We start from the raw sequence: 22,274 nt of genomic DNA, 5'->3' as shown, positions 1-22,274 counted from the left end.
GAGAATAACATCATGGCAGGCCATGGCAGAGTGTTTGTTTTACTGAGAACTTAAGAAAGCAATGAAAATGCATAAAATATGATTATTTTTTGTAACTGCTGTTGATGATGACAGAAATGGTTGTAAGTGCCATTTTACACCACTTCTTGAATAACATGCAATGTAAAATGATGCATTTGAAAGTGCTTATTTAATCTTGAGCTGACTAATTATCAATTGCATTCTTTTCCTGTCTTGTCAGTGAGGGGCTATTAACCCAAATCTGCTTATTGTGGGAGATCACTCAGCAGTACAGTATTTTAACATTCTTTTATATGACATAAATTCATACTGATACTGTATGCATACAAGGAACCCCTCTCACTGCTCCACTCTGTAATCAAATCTCCCTCCAAAACCAGAAGTATCTGTTCATACACTTATAGTCTATGTGGAGAGAGAGAAGTAAATTTAAAGCTAACTTCGACTTTCCCTTCACTGACAAAGTTTGACCTTGAGATGGGGCACCCTTCAGAGATCCTTACACAAGCAGGAATCCCTGAAATTTTAGTGCTATTTCCTGGTTATAAATAATAACAATATTCTTGGTGGGTGGCAGTTAATGAGTGTCGGTGCAAATGGTGATTTCAGCAGGAAGGAGTGCTGGCAGAGGCCTTACTGACTGGAGTATTGCATGCTGCTGTACTTTGTCACTCTTCTCCGGGAGGTGCTGGGGGATGCTGTGCCCATTGCTTGGCCAAGGTGACAGTCAGCACTCAGCATCTGACTCGTGCTACTCATGCTCCCCAGATTTGCTCCCCCCATGCTGCTCATCCCAGACCCTGATACTACCCTCTCGGTGACCATCATGTTGTGGGCATTTGTTAATTCTGAGGGAATATTTATTAAGCTGCCTGGCATGCCAGAGGCAGGCCTGAACACTCTTTCTGTCACTACCACGTTTGATCCGTCTACCAAATCGGGAATGCTCAGAGAGGTCGGGAGCCGGGAGTTAGGTGCAATTAATCTTTCTGTGACGATAACGTTGGACCCATCTGTGAGATCGGGGATATCTAGCATGCCACGCAAATCAGATGCAGATGCAGGACCGACAACCCTTTCTGTTACAACAACGTTGGATGCACGCAGAGGGTCAACGCAAATTGAGGGGGAGCCGGAGGTGTAGGTCTCAGTCACCGTCATGTTGCCGTGAAGCAAAGGATCTGGCATCGGCCTTGAGTGCTGTATGGTTGATCCAGATGTGTAGGTGTTTTCAGTAACAACCGTTGTAGTGCCAACTGGGGGAGGCATAGGTGCACCTCCATTGACAATGATGGTGGTTCCAGGTGGCGGGAGGTTTATATCACTTTCAGGGTTGGGAAAGGTGACGTTAACACATGGCCAGGGTGGATTGACATCAGGGAAAGGTTCGATCTCTTTGCCCAGACAGATCTCTGCCAAGGTCTTGAATTTTGGTCCTAATGTATCCAAATATGTTTCATCTGTATCTTCTCCAATAAAGCTGCAGCAACCCACAGAGCCAACGGGAGTACCAACTCCTTCATGATCATATATTAGTAGGCAGTCATTTGCCGGCCGACCTTCATCTTCATCTGCATACACAAATGCTTTCTGTAGTTTGAAAACAAAAAAAGAAACAAAAAAGAAGAGAGTGGCTTTTTATCAGGTGTTTAACCGTGAAGACTCAAACCACGGTAAGGTTTCCCTAAACACAGTAATGCCCAGCTGACCTGAAAAATGGGACATCAGCAGAACAAATTATATAATCAACATCTTTGTAACCTTGAAATAAGTTCTATTCAAATGTTACTGATGTTTTATTTGTATTTCTGCAAACAGTTGGCATCTCAAATTTGGTCTGTTTTCAGTGAGCTTGACTGTGGGGTGAAGGGAAAGATTGAAAGAGACAGGAGAACAAGTCTGCTGTTTGGGCAGCAATATCTGAATGAAGTGGTAGGAAAAGGAACAAAGAAGGATGGCAAGAAGAGCAGTGGACAGGCCAGAACAAAGGGGATGAGATGGAGGGTTGGCCACAGTGGAGAAAGTTTTGTGAGTCTAGAGAGGAAATCCATTTTGTGCAGGATGGAGATCACTGATTTGGGATGGCATTGGGGATGGTGGGGTGGTCATTGCAGAGGGATCAGGCAGGAAAGAGGAGAACTTAAAATGAGTGTGGGGTCAAGTTACAGAAAGCAGGGAAGGACAGAAGGGGTGGCCTGTGAGGGAGAGACGGAGCGTTTGGAGCTTGAGATAGTCAGTAGGAATAATCTGTAGAGGCCTATGGCTGGCAGACAATTCATATGTAGGGCTTCCAGGCTAAGCAGGTAGACTGTGGTCTGGAAGAAGACCATGCTTGAGACTTCGAGACAGCAATCCTTATATATTAATTGATATTTTGGTGACATATGCAATTATGGTATTTATGCATGTTCATGATAATTATGAAAATATATCCCATTAATCCATTAATCTTGTAAACATCATAGCATTTTTTAATCCCATATTTAAAGGCTAATTAATTTGTTGCCAATTACAAAGATTCATATTTGTACCACTTGCATTTAATAAATATTTTAGGGAACAGAAATGCCAATAAAAATAAGGAAGAAAGTGAACTGGTGTTCACAGTTTTTAATGATTAAAGTGACTTTATTAAACAAGCTGTAGAGGAAACATATGTGAACAATTTCACAAAGTTATTATCGAACTCTACACTGAAAAAGATGACAAATACATAAATTTGGTGGTTTATTATGAAGCTGCAATAATTTATTTGCTTGCTACCCATAACTGAAATGTGTCCATCGGTTTTACAAAAAGGCCATTGAACAATGAAACCTACCATGGCAGCAGCTCAAAAGTGGTACTCCTAAGTGTCATAGTTTTTCCTACTAGTATGGTCAGCTTTGTTCTCACACCAGTCTCATACCATGGAAGTTTCAATTTGAGTGGGGTTATCTTGGATTTTCGCCATGTAAGTTGGAGAGGAGAATCTAAAAGTAGGCTCACAGATATACCACAGAGAAGATCAGGCGGTTACCTCAGAGAAGTAGTTGTCTAGGAAGGCCATGTTCACTCCTCCTTCTCGATACTCTTTAATTGTTCCTCCAATTGATCCTTTTACTTCACCTGTTCCAGAAATTCCTCCAGCTGTTCCGTAACCAGTACCAGTGCCATAGCCAACCCCTGTAGTTTCTTCAACACCAGAAGCTACTACTCCTCCTCCTCCATATGTGTTTGTATATATGTCTGAAAACAGAAGAAGTTATCCCTCCTGTGCTCTGTGAAAATTTACACAGAATTTGGCAGCTGTTTTTAAAAACAGTACACTACAGACACTACTGAGTTTCTAAAGGTACTTTAGACTAATTTTATCACAAATCCATGCACAGGTGCCAAACATGGAAACTGCAATTAAAAATTGAATATTAGAAGACATCTAAGACCTTGATTTTATTCCTGAGGCTAGGCAGCATGTGCATATGTGCTTTAGAAAAATCAATGATTTACTTGAGTAATTGACTGGAGATTCCTGTGTCTGATGTATATATATGCCATCTTGGAATTTGCATTGGAAAATCAGATAATGCTTGTGGATATTTATGCAAATACATAAATGTATATTTATGATCACTTTGGGGTTAAAATTGTTTTGCCTTAAACTGTGTTCCAAAAGAAATACCTTTGTAACTCTTCGCATTTTCTAGTCAATAGATTGTTAAGGAGGATTTGGGAGAACAACAATAGAGCATAATAACCACCAGTGTTCATGATGAAGAATGAAAATGATCTTTACGATAAATTATAAAATCATACTTTCACAGAATTTATCTTCTCCAAATTTTTTTCATATATGATAACAAGGAATGACTGGTCGTAAATATCATCATGTAATAAGCCAATTGCATACAGTAGTCTTAGCTATGATTATATTAAGAAACATAGGCTAAATTTTGGTTTTTTTTTTCATTTAATCTCCTTAGTCTGAGTTTATAGAATTTTAACCAGGGACTTTCACTGTAATAGTACTGAAGAGTGGAAAGAAAGTAAATGAGATGTCTAAGTCTTAAACTTTTCAATGGCAGCAGAACTTCCCTGAGAACGAAGACTCTTCATGCTTATGCCTCCAAATGTTCCCTTTTGATTTTACCTTAAGCATGAGAACATTTTTTAATAATCAATAGCCATTAGAGAAGGTGTTTTGCTGAGTGACATGTCTTCCTGTCAGAAGCTAGTGAAAATGGATCTGTGCCAGCATCCTTCCTTCCTGTTGTGGAGTAAGGAATGGGGAAAAAGAGGAAGTGGCACTGCTCAGCTTGTCTTATTCTCTATGGCCTTTGAATCCCTAGGGGAACTTTTATCTCAGAAGCATGAATTTGTTGTGCCATGTACCAGCTTTCTGTCTAGGCTAGTGCACAAATGGTCAGTAATTAACTGGCTGCTTGGCAGGTCCTATTATCCTGTGGGAAGCAGAGCCAGAAAACTGACAGCTGAAGAGCTGAACCTTTCACCACCAAGTTATGAAAGAAAATTTCCTTCTTCTATCCTCAAGATTGATTTGTACCAAAACTGCTGCCTTGAGAAGTCACTCCATTCACTAGCTGGAATGATAAATTGCCCAAGATTTGAAAGCCTTGGCAGATATTTCAAAATAAATGCAGTTTCCAGAAGTGAATCTGCTCAAAACTCAAACCTCATATTCTTTATTCACACTGGAAGTCATACTAGTATCAGTTTGACTATCTGCAGATGTATGATTAGAAGGGTTGGGTTATATCTGTGAAACCAAAGTGCTCTATGAATCAGAAGATGTGAAGTTCTGAAAGATAGCTTTATGACAGCTCACATAGAAAACTTTAGGATCTGCTTACCAGAGGGTTCACCAAAATCACCTCCTGCAGCAGTTGTTGGGGCAAGAATGTGTGAGACATCCTGGAAAACAATATTTTGACTCCTTGAATGATGACTTTGAAATTTTCTTCTGAAGACCAAGGCGTTGTGAAGCATGTTAAGAAATTAGCAGTCTAAACTGTTAACAGTAGCTGTCAGTTACCATCCCCATTAAAAAAAGGAAAAAAAAACAAGGAAAAAAAGACTTCAAGTTTTTTCATTGTTAATCTAAATGGTGACTAGTGAAGATGGTTTCTATTACCTTGTCCTACTTTGCACTGATTAAGATTGCTAGTTATTGTGTTTCAGCTGAGGGAATAGGTATCACCAAACTGTTTGGCCAAGCTAACTGAATGCAACTTAAAACTCACGAACTCCATCTCCAAATGTTAATTAACAATCACCTTTCATATCTGCCTGACTTCTTCTAGATGACAACACAGTACTACGATCACTTTCATGCTTCTAATCAAATGCAGTCTTTTCTATAAATACGAGCTGCTGTGGGTTTTAAAAACATAGGATGTACTGACCCTGTCTTCAGGCTGGGCACCTTCTATTCCCCACGGATGAATTGCCCCTTCTGTGCATTCAGGTACAGGTTCAAATCCAGTTCCAACTCCACCTGCAGCACCAGGTCCACATCCACAACAGTCGCTCATTGACATCAAAATTGGAATCACTTAACATGACAGAAACAGGAAACAGGTATTTAGGACATCTCTTCCTCACAGGAATAGCTGCTTTTCCCAGAAGGCAGGTGCTCAAGAACTTTTGAAAATGTGTCTTTTAAAATGTTTCAAACCAAGCAGCCTCCAAGTCTGGCTTTCAGAATCATTAGCTTCTTTTGGAAATGTATGTATTTGGAAATTCAGAATAATTTGTACCTTCATTTATAGCAGAGCAACATGGGGGTGGAGTAGGGCTGTTACTCCAAATTTATGCCTATGCACCTGGGAACAGACTTTGATCTGTCTCAGGAGAATGAATATAAGTTGCATGCATATGAAAATCAAACAAACAGAACAGTCTGTGCTCTGTATAGTATTCAGTGATATTCATTCTTGATATATAAGCGTACAATTGTCTCTTCAGATATTGTAATTGAAAAGAAATACACATTAGCTATAATAGACATAGAAGAATCAATGAAGGGGGTCCATTTGACTGCAGTGATCTTTGGCTATGGGTCAAGTTGTAATTTTTGTATCACTTACATGTAATACTTGTTTTGAAAAAACAGTAGAGGCAAATCTCAAACCCTAGCTTTAAGAAATGATTACATAGAGTGAGTCAGTTTTCCCAGTGTGCTGTATTATGCTTAGTTGTTTGAAGGACACTGTGTTGGAAATTGCTGAATACTTTAAATTCCAACATTGAAAACATTACTTATTTTAGAAAGGCACTGCAATATTTAATCTGGTTGTCTTTAGGTCCTTAACCTAGATAGCTAGGTTAGTAACCTTGTACTACTGCAGAGGAAGTGGAGGCAATTACCTAAGCTAGACTAAGCAGAGCATCTAAAGCTCCCAGTTTAACATCAAAGTGAACTGAAAAGAGGAAAGGGCTACAGAGCATACAAAGTACTACTCCACACTGCATGACTAAGGACATATGTACTCCAGACTACCAACTATGAGAAATTTCCAAAGGCAGAAAGACAAACTGTCCTATCACATTAATCACTGGAGAACTATGAATGAAACAGCCTTTCGCAGCTTCAAAATTTTGTGTTAGTTGATTCCTACTAATCAAAACTCAAACAAACCATGCTGTTCAAAAAGTCAGGGGAAAAAAAATCAATTTCCTCTGGTTTTGTAATCAGTATTTCTGCACTGGGAAATTTTAGATGTTGATTGCTTGATGCCCATGATGGCCATGAAGGAAAGATGACCACATTTGATTGTAATGGTCTGAAAAGTAAATTTTTGCATAAAGACTAACTTGAATAATCTTATCCCTAAACTTATATGTTTTCAAAAATACTAGGACTATGAATGAATGATCTGTTTTGAATCTGTTGTCACAAATGCTACTCGTTTTTAATAGATGCAACGTTTGGTAGCAACAGACAAAAAGTTCAAAATGTAAGATTATTAAATTTATTGTACTACCACAGAAATGCTGGCTCTGAGTTCAAAAGAAGCTTGTTCTTTATATCTTTTCACACACTACTTGGAGCTGACACTTGTCCATTACTTTTAGTAATGTAACAAGTATGAATTGCAAAGGGTAAGTTCAAAGTTGCAGGGGCAGCTCTTGCCCCAAATCTGTATCTTCTACTAAATATTTTTACCTGGTCTAATGTATCTGGATAACACCTTGGGAATAAAATCCTAATCCTTAGGAAGGAAATGATTATGTCTGAATGAATTATGTATATAAATATGCAGAATATAAATATGTAGAAATTATAATTTATGAGACAATTTTTTCGCTGTCAAATGGCCCATGGGAGCTAATAGGTTAACAACCAACCAGAAAAGTCACCATATTTTAGAAGAATTAAAAAAATACATCTTTTAGAAAATAAATACATTTTTTTTTTAAATTTTATACTTACAAACAAATATTAATCCACCAAGGAACATCAGGCCAATGGCAGCACCGCTAAGTGTGGTAGAAGATTCGAGATTTCTGCCAGAGTTTCCATCTCCATCATAACCATCATCGGTGGCTGCAGTATATCCCTCACCTTCATCGTAGTCACCAGTGTAAGTCTGCCAGTTTGTGTGGTCCTCAGTATATCCTCCTTCAGGTCCAGTGTGACCATTACCACCACCTTCTTGTCCCTGTCCTTCACCTTCCTGGCCTCTTTCACTGTCACTGCTACCACCAGCATGACTGTCACCACCGATGATTATTATTTTTGTGGCCCCACTGGTGCAATAATTACGACTATCACACTGACAAGCTTGCACAGGAATTACATGTGGTTTAAGGCAGCGTCGGCCTTGGCTATCTCTTACGCTGACATAGATCCTATAAATGTAAAAGTCAATGTTCTGAGTCATTAATTCTGCAGAGGAAGCTTTGGGGGGAAAAAAAAAGAGACACATATTTAGATTAAGGTATTGATTACAAATACTGTACAATTGAATAATGAATTTTTGAAGTAATATTCGTAGAACATTATGAAGTGCTGCTATTCTAAGATCACCTGTTCCTTATGTGTCTACAGTACTTATTCAAAGCTGAAATTTATGATATTCATCTATGCTAGTTTTTAGTTTTTGAAAACCTGAACCAGATCAGTCTAGTCATCACTTTTTAACGTGAGAAATATAAAAGAGGCAAATGCGCCTTTTTATGTCTACCGCTGCTTTTACTGGTTTTTATTTGCATAAAGGTGAACATAAAAAATGAAATTTTGATACTTTTTTGTTTCTCTTACAAGGAATCTAAATGTGTTTTCCGAAAGTTTTTTTCAGTAGTTTTAAAATATTTAAAGTTATACATTTGCATCTGTTTAGGACAAATAGGAGACAAAAGTAGCTGTAATTGTGATATTTACGATTTAATATAGTCTTCTATGCCTACAGTAAGTTATGCAAATTCTGTCATTTAATAATATAGTCATGTCCTATTGAAGGAAACTGGAAAAGCTTCATTGGGAACTGATTAACATGTTTTTCTTAGAAATAAAAGTAAAGAACAATTTGTACAATAAATTGCAAAAGCTGTTATCTTTATTTGCCATTTTCATATGCCTCTTATAAAAGTAAAGCTCTGCCAATGAATAACTTTAATAAAAAGATTGAGAGTTTTGTCATATGCTTAGAATTTTTTTGATAATATAGAAATAAAGAGGTATCAAATTACAGAATCATAGAATCACAGACTGGTTTGGGTTGGAAGGGACCTTAAAGATCAGTTGCCCCCACCCCATCATAAGCAGGTACACCTTCCACTAGACCAGGTGCTCAGAGCCCCATCCAACCTGGCCTTGAACACTGCCAGGAACGGGGCAGCCACAGCTTCCCTGGGCAGCCTGTGCCAGTGCCTCACCACCCTCATAGAGAAGAATTTTTTCCTCATGTCTAATCTAAATTAATCCTTTTGAATTACCTCATCACATTTAGACCAATAGCGGTGCTTATATCTACATTCACGTAAAGTACAGTTTTGCTGCTCTATTTTTATCAGTATGTTTTTAGTTTCTTTAAAAGATGATAACTAGCTAAAACACATCTAATGATTCTGATTCTAGTGCTAATATGAGGTGTATATATGTATGTATGTATATATGCACACACACACACATATATGCAAATCCAGAGTAAATTTGTGAATCCATATGAGCTTAAAATCACATTTAAGTGAGTTTAGAAGAGATGTTAATAACAGATTTTTTTTTTTAATTAAAATACTATCTTAATCTGTTATTTTAGAGAAGAGCTTTTAATATGGTTTATTCTGTAATAAGATGTGGGTTAGCTTACCATTTATTGATCTGATAATCCATGTAGTTTGAGGTTCACCATGTATGCTGAATGTAAAGGGGGCACCATATACCCCACCATCCATGTTCTTTGCTGTGATAATCACTGATGGGGAATGCGTACATACTTTCCGTAACTCAGTATTAATAATTGGGCAATTGTCATTCATGTCTTGTATTGAAAGCACAATGGTGCCAGTAGCAGTATATCGAGGAGCCCCTGTAAAAAGAAGGTATTCGTGGTCAGGAGGGAATACGGACACTATAAACAATGCAGCTCAGGTGGGAAAACTAGAATGAGGAAAAAAAACCAGTGAGAGAAATCTGAAACAAAGAGAGTTTAGTTTCAGAGAACTTAATCTTTTTTCTTACCTCTGGTGATAGCCAGAACCTCTGCTCTGTACTGCCCATTGGTTACATAGATTGATTCCCGGTTAATAACTTTGTTCAGTGTGATTTCACCAGTGTTTTGATTGATTCTGAACCAGGCACCTGGATCACGTCCCATACTATATCTGTGTTTGGTGAAGTGAAAATAGTCAGCATTATGTTATAAATATATTTGTTACATATTCATTTTGCAAAGAATGCTTGTCACTTGGGAATATTTTCCTTTAGGCTGTGCTAGGCCTTATTGCATTTTACCCTGTTCAAGCAGAATTCCTGTAGGCTTAAAAAATGTAGACCAGAAAAATAATTAAGAATAAAGTAAATGCATAGAAGTCCATTATATCTTGAAAGTGGTGTCACAGTCTAAAAATAAAATCTTTCTGGACACTTTAAACCTTTATTAGAACCCTGTTGATATCAGTATTTGTATCTACGGCTCTGCCTATAATATTCTGAAGCTGTATGTGCTAACTTTTTTGTGTTTTAAGAAAACTTCTCAAACCTTTGTAAATTAGATGTATTTCTTTCTACATACATTAAAAAGCAAATTATGGTCCCATTAAATATTTATTTCAGGAGAAATAAATTTCTTTTTTTTTTTTTTTTTAATATAGAATGAGCTGATAATGACCTCTTATATCCTGATTGTACAGTATTTTCCATTCTTGGCGGGTTTTTTTCTTGCTTTTTAGAGATGCTAGTAAATTCTGTGTTTGTAGCAAATGTTCCAAGAAAAAATATTCTTAGCTTGGGTTAGAAAAAAAAAATCTGTTCTGATTTATTTAACTTACAGCCTGATAAAAAAAATGGTATTTTCTTTGTCTTGTGTAGAAGGCTAAGGAAAGTACGTCAGGAAACAAAACCAATCATAGCATAAAAATGGGCAGAAGAATATGCTATTCTATTGCTATTATTCTACTGCTAATCTATTAACATTTTAAAAGTTGTTTTTTAAAAACACCCTTTAAAATACCTATTACTCATCCCCCTGGTATCTCAGAATTATCCCACCCAGGTAGTTAAGCAGGGCAGAGCTTACACAACATTTGATGCAATAGCTCCGGTGTCCTCATCGATGGCTGTGTATGTTCCCACAACATAATTTACTCTTGTTCTTTCTGACAGAGAAAACACAACTGAAGATGGATTAAATCTTGGTGGTTCAATCACATTTTTTACTTCTATTGTGAGGGGTGTTCCAGACATTTGGTATTCATGAGCAACAGAGTGGTGGAAGGCAGCTACATTCCTGACACCAATAATTAGTGAGTGAGTCTGGAGATGTTCATAATTCAGTTCCTAAAAGATAAACCACAGAGAACTAAATATAAAAGTTCCTTTAATTTTATTTAAATATTTTATATTTTAGAAGGTTGAGTGACAGTGTTTTTACTGCTTATTTAGTTTTTTTTAACAATGAATTGAAACTATTTAAAAAATATAATTTCAACAGTTGAATCACAATATTTATCCATACCTTAATTACTCTAAGGATTCCTTGATTTGTAGCTCGATCTGTAACAATGTCAAACCAGTTATCTTCATTACCAGATATAAAGAAAAATTCTGCTAACCAATTGTCTGTAAACTCTTCATCAGCATCCAGAGCTTGTATTCGTAGCAGTTCTGAACTGAGTGAATTTTCTGAAATACTTGCTGAAAACTGGAATGACAGATAAATGTCTATCAGCAAACACTAAAATATATGTGAGGAAAGCAAAGCTAAATGCAGAGATTCTCTAAAAGTTTGTCCTGCCCATAGTCCATGCCAATTTAATAAAAATCATGTGTTCTGGGTGAATTATGATTCTGGTTACAGAACTGAAGAGCTGAAACATCTCAAGTGTTTGTGGAGGTGGCTTAAAGAAATGGATTTGTGCTTTCTGTAAGAAAACATATACAAAGATTTTATTCATGTATGTAATCTGTATTGCAAGGGTCTGGACATCTGAATGACTGGATTTCTCTGAATTCAGAGAAATGAGTGTCAGGACTGACTTCTCTGAATACAAGAACAATCTATATGTATGTTATCAGAATTGCTGTGCAAGCAGTGGATTGGGTTTTGAGCACATTTCAAGGAGACAACCACACTAATCCAGTGGAGCATTCAAATGTGAATGAAGTCTATGGATTGGTAAGGGCTCTGTTATCGAACGGGCTTTTGAACAGGGTTTTGAAACAGTGATGTTGCTTTTGGTATTAAAAACTTACAGAGCTTTGAGCAAGAGTTGGGAAATTGTCATTGACATCAATAACTTTAACGTTACAGCTACAGAGGGATGATATTCCATCGGCAGCTCCATCCCGGTCGGATGCTTTCACAACAAGGGTGTAGCTACTATGTTGCTGTCACAGAAAGAGAAATGAGTGTATTAGAAGGACCACCTGTACATCTTAAATGTCTTGCTACTATTTCCTAATGCAGAATTTGCCTTAGATATTTTATTGTAACATACAGAAAAAAATGCGTTTCTTCCTTAATTTTTGTAAAACCTTTCTCTTTTTTTCTCTTTTTTTTTTTCTACCCTCCCCCTTCTTTTCCTCCACCAACACATATACATCACAACATCATATTATTTAACTTTGGAACAGGAAATGTTACCTCTCTGTCAAGATAATTTGCAAGATGGAGTTCTCCAGTATATTTATTCATAATGAACATGGGTGGACCTGCAGGTTCCTGACTCTCTATCTTGAAGGCAATTTTAGAATTCAAGTGATTAGGTTCATCTGCATCTGTTGCAATTATTTTCATCACCAGTGTGTCTAAAAAGAAAAAATAATAATTAGAAAAACAAATCTATTTTGTTCCTGCAAAAATCCCATCAAAACTATGCTATAACTTGATGTATAAAAATGATTGAATGCTATCTATTCACTGACATGTACAGAAAACCCCAAAAGTTTGATTTTGCAGTACTGATTCTGACTGAATTCTGACTTTCAAATGCATTAAAAATTAAGGTCAGATGGAGCAATGCAGATTTTTACTGAACTTGAGTCAATATAGTGGCTGTGTAAAAAGTGTAAGTACTGAGCTTGTGGATATTCATGTAAGGAATCTCCCCAGTTTTAAATAAGAATTTCTGCAAAGTAGAAAATGAGTGTTAGGCACCATTGCCTCAGTGCTATTTGCATGTCTAATATGGATTGCTGTACTTTTTACAAAAAGAACCATTTTAGAGTTTAAGTAAGGTTTATTTAATAATCTACTTCAACTGCAATAGTCAGGTTGCAAATATAAATATCTGAAATAGAAAAAGTCGGGAAAAAACATATTTTATATACCCTTAAAGGAAATAAGTGTAGGTGTAATGCTAATTTTTTGTAATGAGAAGGAATGAACTGATTTATTTTAAATTTTCACATGTGAAAAAATTTGCATGGTGGTATGGTTAGAAACTGGTACATTCAGTGTTTGTATGTAGGAGAAAAGGAAGCATCACTGATTAATTTTAGGGTATAAGCTTGGGCCCCAGCTCAAACAGCATATGGAGAAGTGTATGCTGCTCCTTCCTCTGCAGTAGCCCTGGCTATTTTATGTCATTACCTAAGAAGTAATAGAATGAACATTCCAGGTTTGTATTAACTGTATTCTGGGATCTTCACTACCTATACTGTAATGGGCATAACATAGTTACTTACTGTCCATACTGCATTCTTCAATAGATCCTGTAAAAACAGTTTGTGCAAATATTGGAGGGTTATCGTTTATATCCAGAACTCTGACTCGAAGTTCAAGAGGTGGTTCCAAATCTACACCCGTCACTGAGTGTTTAGCAAAGCAGCGTATCTAGGTAAAGAGATTTACTCATTTTAAAATCAAAAGTGAAGTAAGCAAAGTAACAACCTGAAACAAATGAATTTGTCTACTTCTGCTCTCCCTGCCCCACCCTGGATCTATCATTATAAAGGTAAAAGAAAAAGGGGAGTACTCACAACAAATACTGGGGTTACTTCCCTATCCACTATCGATGTTATATTAATTTCTCCTGTTCTTGGGTTAACAACAAATATTCCATAGGGGGCACGATCTATTCCAACTCCAGAGATGCTGTATGTGATTGGATGGTTTTCTTCACAGTCCGATCGGATCTACAATAATAGATAATAATAATTTATTCCAGTTTACTGAGGACACCTGCAAAGCTTTTTATCCTATTGCTAGTTCCTGTAAAAAGTGCTATATAATTTCAGTTTTTCAGCCACTTATCACAAGGTTCCATTTTCAGAACCAATGGAAAGTTCTACGAAACAGTCAGCCTAGAAATCCATCTGCTCGTAAGTGCTGGACAGGATTTCTATTTCTCTTAAATCTTCTGGCAGGGAAGCGAAGAGAGAAACTTCAGAGTATCTCCCTGTGGCTGGACCTCAGTAAGGGTATGGTCATGGTGAGAGGTCATAATCTTTGCTCTGTTGCCCACAGAAGTCATGTGCTATCCTTGAACTGCTCAGGGGTTTCTTAGGATCAGAGAGAAAAGGAAAATATTGTGATCTAGTACACAGATGCTGTACATGAAAAGACTGTGATTGGAGCAGTCCAGGAAGTAGACTGATGGCAATGTTCTAGAAAGCCTTTGGTCACTCCTCAGCAGACACATGGGTTCACCTTGTGAAACTGTCTCAGCAGAGCTGGAAATATTGCATCATCTTTCTTTTATTCGATGTTACTTGCTTTGACTAATCTAAGCAAATACATTTTTAAATCTCTCTGCTTTTATCAGCCTGTCTTTAGAAAAACTTCCTTGTCAGCGAAAACTTCTGTTGCACTATCTACTTACTCTGGCAATTGGATTCCTCTTAGAGTTATCTTCTCCTTCTCTACAAGCTGCAGCAAATTTGATCCATTCACGTTTTTGTCTTCTGAAGGTTTTCCATCTTGCCATTCCATTTTCATCCCATTCTTTTACCTTTGGCAGAGAATTCCAGTATCATATGACCAGTAACCTCAATCCATTTAAAATTAATACAGAAATTTAGAATTTCCAGCAATAAAGAGAAAAGGAATTTTTATAGATTGTGTGCTTTTTTATATGTGTGTAAGTCCCAAACTCTTAAGACTGTACATGTTTACTTTAAAAATATTCTTGTGTATGAGATACTCATTTAGGCTCAGGAGAACTTCTCTTCACAGTGTAACCAGGTTATTGCCTGCAACTGTTTAATATTTAAATACATTTTTAATCTTCAAGTTCAGAAATGTTTTAGTTCAGTATTTTCCGTTTACTTTTTGCATTGACTAAAATACCTTTGATTTGATACACAGTTTCTAAAGAAATATGTATTACCTCTACATGAAATCCTGTGCTGAAATCCAAGAGTACCTGCAAGAACAAGAAGAAGATTGGCATATAAAAATGCAGGGCAAAATGCAGTAAGCAAACCCAACTGCCATGCATTGCTATACTGCAGTACTGAAGCAGTACTTCTTCTTAAGTCTGTTGCAATAACCTGTCTAGGCCAGGTACAGGATTTTTATAAATTACTTTGTGCAATTAATTTTTTTTTTTATGCCTATCACTTCAATTCCTCAACAGCTAACACCTTCAAAATCAATTCTGTCTTTCAAGGCAGAACTTTGAGTTTGAATGGATGTGCCATAGCAAATTTCAAGTTTATGTACATCAAAACACCTTTCACCAGATTTGCATGTCATAACACTTCATCTGAAGAGAGATGTGGTTACAAGAGTTGATATTAAAAAGCAATTCTAGGAAACTAGAGAAAGCATTTATTTATTAAAAAAAAATCTGTATTTTTCTTGTTTAGAAAGTCCACAGTAGACCTGAAGTACTTTACTATGTAGTTTAACCAAAAAGAACAGAAGTGTTTTGTTGAAACTTCCCACTGAGGTTGAAGAGATTCAGTGTAAGACGGAAAGTCAGCTGCAGTCATAAGGCCGATTTCTCTGGAGTGTAGAGGGCTTTGATTTGAGATCTAACTATGCAACCAAAGTCTTGAGTAAATAAAGGTGTCAGGATCATATATAATATGTAATTACTTTAAAATTAAAATAATAGAGAATGCTCAATTTCCTGATTAGCATAATTTAAAAGAAGGTGCAGTTTAATTAACCTCATTTCTAAATAAGGTGTGAAAATGAAGTTCATTTGGTGGATATACCTCTTCATTGCATCTCTTTTGGGTTTTGGACATGCATCTGCTCTCCTCAGATGATAAAGTGTGAAGAATATAGGATTTGCAGGACTGGATGTTTGCTTCATTCATCATTGGGAGAAATAAAATATCCAAGTGACTCAAAAAGTGTTGCAGAGTTTCTTTTTTTTCACCAAATGCTCTTTCCATCTGAAGTTATCAAATTTTCAGTTTCCTTATAATTTTCCAGTACTGTTCAATAGTTGGTTGTTTGTTTTTGTTTTTGTTTTTGTTTTTTTCCTTCATCTGACATGTTTTGTCTAGTGTGGGATTTTTTTTTGTTTGTTTGTTTTTTGGTTTTTTTTTTTTTTGTTTTTTTCAGTTTTACTTGGATAAACTCTGTGATCATTTTTTTCTCTATGGCACTTTTACCTCATGGGACTTTCCTCACTTCAGATTTATTGCATTGTTCTGTCAAGGCTGAAAGATGGGCACAGACTTTTTTCCACTTACTTTGTATTAAAACAACCTCTTACATGCAACAGATTAATGAACAGCAGCTTCACACTCCTTCTTCTCTCTTCCCCCTTTTCCCCACCATATGTCATTTACAAAGCAATGTCTCTAATGATCTGATCTTGCCCAGAACATTCCCTGAGACCTCAGCACATAATGGCTGCCGTAATCTGCTTCTGAATGAGGGAATTTAGACTGTGGGTATGCCCATTTGCTGTGCATATACCTTGAAATTTATAGGACTTTTTTCTTGTTTAACTGAGCAAGCTATTGACATAAATGGGTAAGAAAAGTACTCTGCAGGAAAATTATTACAATATATTTGTGTGCTAAAAGCATCAATATAACTTTTAATCTGAGTTTACGTCTTGGTCACTAAATCTTCAGTTGAAGAATGGGTCTTAAATTCATGTGCAGCCATTACTCATCTGAGATAAGGGAGAGTATCAGACTTCATTTGAATTGTCGGGTTTTTTTCACCCAGTAGGAGCTCAGGCCTGTCCTTTTAAATCTCTCTTGAAGCTTCGGGAAACATGGGGTGTAGAAGGAACAGATTACCTTAACCAGAGAACCGGAGTGATGAACTCTGCCAGAAATAGCACTGGTTTACATCTCTTATCAGTTGATCCTACCAGCAGAGCAGAACCTCATTTGGTGAGTACAGTGAAATTCTCTCCACCCTTACGCTGAAATCCCTTCTGGGATGCAAGCAATTTTCTTGATCCAAGAAAGTATGGGTATACACCTCCCAGTGCAATGTTAGTGAATCTTGTCTACTGTGTGCATCCTGTGGCCTGTTCTGTTATTTAACAGTGAAACTAAGATCTCACATCCAGCCACACCACTCTCCTACTCAGCAAGCGTAACTGAAAAACTGTGTTGAATATCTCTGAAAGAAGTATTATGCCTGTAAAGCATTCTGTTCTTGAAGGACACAAATATTCAAAACCCACTTGATTTCAGCCTGTAGGGAGTTCTGTTTTAAAGCAGTGAAGAATATACATTTTACACTGGAGTTTCATCCTTTGTTTTTGAGCACCAGTAATAGTTCTGTCAGGAATTTCTTCATCAGTAATACTGGGGATTGTAAATTTAGGACCCGTATTTCCACATTTGTCCTACGCTAACTGGGAAAAAACCCATTCTGCTATGTGTTGCTAATGGAAGATCTTGAAAGAAGTCTTGATGGTTTTGAATCCAGAGTCCTTAGTACAGTTTGTGATGTTATTTGAAAAGGCTGATGCTATGAATTTGATGTCTGCATTTCGTATATCTCTCTCCCAGTTGCTGCTGTGTTGCAAGAAGGAGGGCAGGCAGACACCAGACAGAGTTGTTTAGTTCACCAGCTAGACCTCATCAATTCTGAAATTACATATATCCAACTACACCTTCATGGTTACTTTACACCTCCAAGTAATGTTTTCCTGTTCTCCACTATCACCAGCAGTTAGGCTCCCCACACCCCAATTATCTATTGCTAATATCTTCCTACAATATAAACACTTTATTTCTAATGCAGTTTATAGCAGAAAAGTACTATCTCTTAGTAGGAAACTCCTGCATACTTCTAGGTAGTGAATAAATTTTCCTTGTGAACTAGTATCTGAGTACGGTACTTTCCACAGATTAAGTGACTAACGATAAATCAATAGGAGCCACTGGAATGTGTGGGATGAATCCTGAGAACCTTGGGATAAGCAAGCTGATCAAAATGATACTGAGGTTTGTTGTCCTGTTAGTCTCTGAGAGACTGTGAAAAAATGGAAACTCTGCAGAGAAGCCAGAGACTTATTGCACAAGCTGTTTCTGGTTTGTGTTGGGACAGGTGCAGGCAGGAGACATGTTTATGGTGACTGTCATTTGCACAGTGGCCTGTCTGAAAACTTCTCTTTTATTGTAATGATATGCAGCTTCAATCTTGTGCCCAAAATGACACCTTAGAACACGCTGGAGTTATTCTGGATTTATTCTGATGTAACTGGGAACAGAATTAGTCCCATAGGATATGTATAGTTTTCTGCACCTTCAAAGCAATTTACAAACAAGAATTAACTAATCATTAATTGACTGCCAAGCAATATTATACGCAATTATGGAATCCTCCCTCCTCCACCTACTGAAATCTAAATGACTGAACACGCCTTTAACATCTTCCCAGCATTATTCATGCTGGATCTTCTTCGCTGTCTTTGAAGTCAACAGTGGTATTGTTACTGGCCTGTATGGGAGGAGTGCTGAGAACTAACACATATTATATTAGTCATGAGGGTGCCATGGTAGCTCTGGTTGTGTCAGCGTTTCAGGACTTTTACGTCTATCTTAGTCAGCCAAAGCTCTGACTACTAAAGGGTTGAAATAATGAACCCTTCCCTTTATTCATTCTGCATCTCTTTAAAAAATGATAAACCAGTGCACATGAAATAATGAGTAGCATAGACAAAATAACCTCATACTTTTAAAAGTATGCATTTGGTCACTTTTAAATCAAAACATGAATGTGTTTTTGTCTATAATTTTCATTTCTGTAGGTTACTCATGAAGGTGCTTGTAAAAGGGGAAGCTTTTCAGGATTATTTTTCTGGTATTTTGTTTTCTAATTCTGAGGAAGTCAGGTGTTTCTATTACTTCCTGTGTTAGCAACTAACATCAATAGTTTGTACTGCATCCATGATGGAAAATCCATTGCTATTGCTATGATGATATTCATCTCAATCAGAAGAATATATTCCAAATTTTTATTTATTTTAAAATGTTTATTTGAAGAACTGACCACTTTGGGAGACTGACCACTGAGATTGTTTCTGTTCTGCTGAGTTATACAGATATAAAGAATTTCCAAAAAGTAACTGAGCCTAACCATTAGAAAAATGAACAGAAAAGTGATTTCAATACAGGGTCTATGCTATTATTATTCAAATTTTAGTTTTTCAGATTAGTCATGCTATGTCTTCTCAATAAATATCCTCAATAAAACCTGAATTCTATTATGGGTTAGCTGCAAATACACATTTGCTTTGGGACCATTTTTGCTTAGGAATGTAAAACTGCAGACTTAAAAACTGAATCGTAGCTGATAATTCCTGGATGCAGAATTGCTTTAGTTCCTATTTCAACAACAAAATTCTTCGGCAGATCAGCCTGCAAGTTCCTGGCTACGTCCTGACTGATGTTTTGTTGCATATGCAAGGAGAGGATTCGGCCCCTTAATATTTTCATGTGCAACCAAGTTATGAGTAGGAGGTGTAACCACAGCCTAAATGGAAAAAAAACCTGAAGCGTAGATAGCACATGGGAAAATGTAGCCAGACATAAGTGCATATAAGAGATGCGGTGAATTTAAAATTATTAGCTGTCACATGATAGCTGGCAGGAGAAGAGTCATACCTGATCAAACAGGTTATTTCCATAAAACGTGTCTGTGCAAGTATCACAAACAGAACTCCCTTACCCATGAGAATAATGCCTTTGAAGTCACGTGAACACGGGTTGCAGAATCAGTCCCACCAATGGTGAAATGCATATAGAATATTATTACTTCCATGGCTGGTAAATTTTCTTTTTATGAAAGTTCAGTAGTGTACTAAAATATGTATAACTCCACAACAATTTTATTTCATACAGATTATTAAAAGTATACTAACCAGACACACCATTCAGACAGGTAATATTCATGAAAGATTAATCAAGCTTAAAACCAAGACTGTTTCTCAAAATACACTAAAATTGGATACATAATTTACAATTTATTTAATCTCTACAGTTTGTCCATCAGCTTTCTTTTAGGCGCTGAAAGATACTATTAAGCTGTACAGGCCACCATGAACACAGCTGTGCAGGATGCATAATAAGAACAACAATTTCTTCCTCTGGGTAGTAAAAGTTCAAATATTTGATAGTCATTGAAACATAATAATGGCATAATGGCAGTTTTCACAATTGCTTCTTTTCCTGGCCCAACACATCAGTCACAATTGTAACGATAATATACTGAAAGAATGAAAATGGCTCCAGAGTTGCCATGAGAAGCAGTAAAATCTCTTTTGAATGGACAGATATTAGATACTGTACAGTCAACATCTGGTTTTGAACTTTGACAAATCAGGACTATGCATCACCAGGTAACTGAGTAAAATGAATCGTCACTACATGAAAAACCAGAAATGTTGGTGTGATGTACAACAGGCCAATCTCAGAGACCTCTGTGCTGTGTTAAAACAAGCAGAAACTCATCTGCACCTTAACTTGCTTTTGCCAAGTTTTGTCATTGTTTGCTTGGCAGCTGCCATGTGTTGGTTAGTTCTACTCTACTAACTGCAGAACTGTCACCTAAAGTTATTTGACTACCTTTTCAAAGTCTTAGTATTCATATTCTATAACAACAAATACCTTTTCCCTGACTGTAACATTTCTAGAGGTGTCAGTAACGAGAAATTATCAAACTTTTACCCTAATACATTGTGTAAAATTTAAAATTGTGTCAAAGCCACAGAAGAACATAACAGAAATCCTACTCTTTTCAATTTTCAGGGCCTTAAACCTCTACCTAATTTCAGAAGATCAGCACAGACAGGTAAAAATAATCTAAACAAAAATCAGATTGAAGGAGCAAAAGTGCCTCCATAAGTCTTTTAAGTCCTTTCTGGGTAATTTCTGTGCCTTGATGAACACATTCTACAGCTATGATGCTTGACCATAGCCACAACTTTCCTTCTACAGTGAGAAAAACAAGCCCAAAGAACAACACTTCCATCATTCATTCACTTGCTCAGCACATGGCGGCTCAGACGCTAATGCTCTACAAGGCAGAAATTCTTTGCAATGTGAAATAATAAGCCAAGTCTTTATTTTTTTTACTCAGCTAAAGTCTTTGCTAAATTTCATATTTTTCTGTTGAATACAGCTGTACTACCTGGTCAGGTCTGAAGCTCTCTTGCTAATCCATAGAAATGGGGTTTGCTTTCCATATTCCCTCAACTTAAAAAAAAAATAGACATAGAACCAAATAATATCCAGTCAAGTTATTAGGATTTTTATAATTATAATAATTTTATTAATAACAGTGACTCCTTAAAGAGTAGCCAAGGACAAGATTGACCTAAAAAGTCATGCATTAAACATAGAAAGTCAGAAATTACACATCAACAGACTGCAGAAACTCAAAGTCAAAAGAAACATTTGTCAGCATGCGAAGAAAACCTAAATTACTGTATAGAATTTTCAGAAGTGCAGTTTAAAATAAGCACAGCGTGTTTTTTTCTGCTAAAATTCACAAGTGTTTTTTGGGGTAGTTTACACCGTCAAATGTCGTGGTCTGCTGAGGAAGACTCAACTGACATAATCACAGAGTTTACAAATTTTGTTTTAAAATCTGACTTACCAATAAAAGGAACAGAAAAGCAGCCATTCGGTGAGGGAGCCAATCCATGGCATCTGACTTCTCCGATACAAGTCCAACTGAGTTATGGTTACAAGCTTGCTCCTTTTCCCCTCCCCCCCCCCAACTCTGGTGTCTACTTAAAAAGACACTCAGTAGATGTCCTTATACTCAGCCCTTCAAGGTGTCTCTGCCTCCCTCTGAGGGAAGCACTGAAGATGCTGTATAACAGAGTGTCTTTCCCCACCCCAAAATCCTGGGCTGGTCTCACCTGAAACGCTTGACAACATCATTATTGCTTGCAGGTAAAAGCTAAGAGACACACCTTAATTCTTATTGCACTGAAACCCTTTGTTGGATACGAAAGGGTACATTTTAAAAACAGAAGGCAAGCTTCGCTGAGAGGATACTGAGTGATTTATAAATTACTCACAACATAAGGAATCATTAAAATGGTAACTTATCATTTCTTTTAATGCAATTACCAGTTTTCTCCTTGCACCAAGTATAATAAAAGAGCTTAATGAATATTATCATAAAGAATATGGACTTCAAGAAATGATT

General features: G+C 36.8%; 1 protein-coding gene across 1 annotated transcript; it reads right to left on the bottom strand.

The window, feature by feature from the left end:
- Positions 1–654: 654 nt before the first annotated feature.
- Positions 655–21,761, bottom strand: LOC308217642 (desmoglein-4-like; the record flags this gene model as incomplete). Its single annotated transcript, XM_080610856.1, has 16 exons — positions 655–1,611; positions 3,041–3,249; positions 4,872–4,932; positions 5,424–5,572; positions 7,454–7,921; positions 9,333–9,551; positions 9,704–9,846; positions 10,761–11,020; positions 11,199–11,384; positions 11,936–12,070; positions 12,327–12,490; positions 13,370–13,517; positions 13,664–13,819; positions 14,506–14,634; positions 15,013–15,048; positions 21,714–21,761. The coding sequence occupies 16 exons, from the start codon at positions 21,759–21,761 to the stop codon at positions 655–657; spliced, it is 3,468 nt and encodes a 1,155-aa protein (XP_080466982.1).
- Between the last annotated feature and the right edge of the window lie 513 nt (positions 21,762–22,274).

Source organism: Psittacula echo (assembly GCF_963264785.1).
Source record: "Psittacula echo genome assembly, chromosome: 2".
NCBI lineage: Eukaryota > Metazoa > Chordata > Aves > Psittaciformes > Psittacidae > Psittacula > Psittacula echo.
The sequence above is the reverse complement of the archived record's forward strand: the minus strand, read 5'-3'. Positions and strand labels throughout refer to the sequence as shown.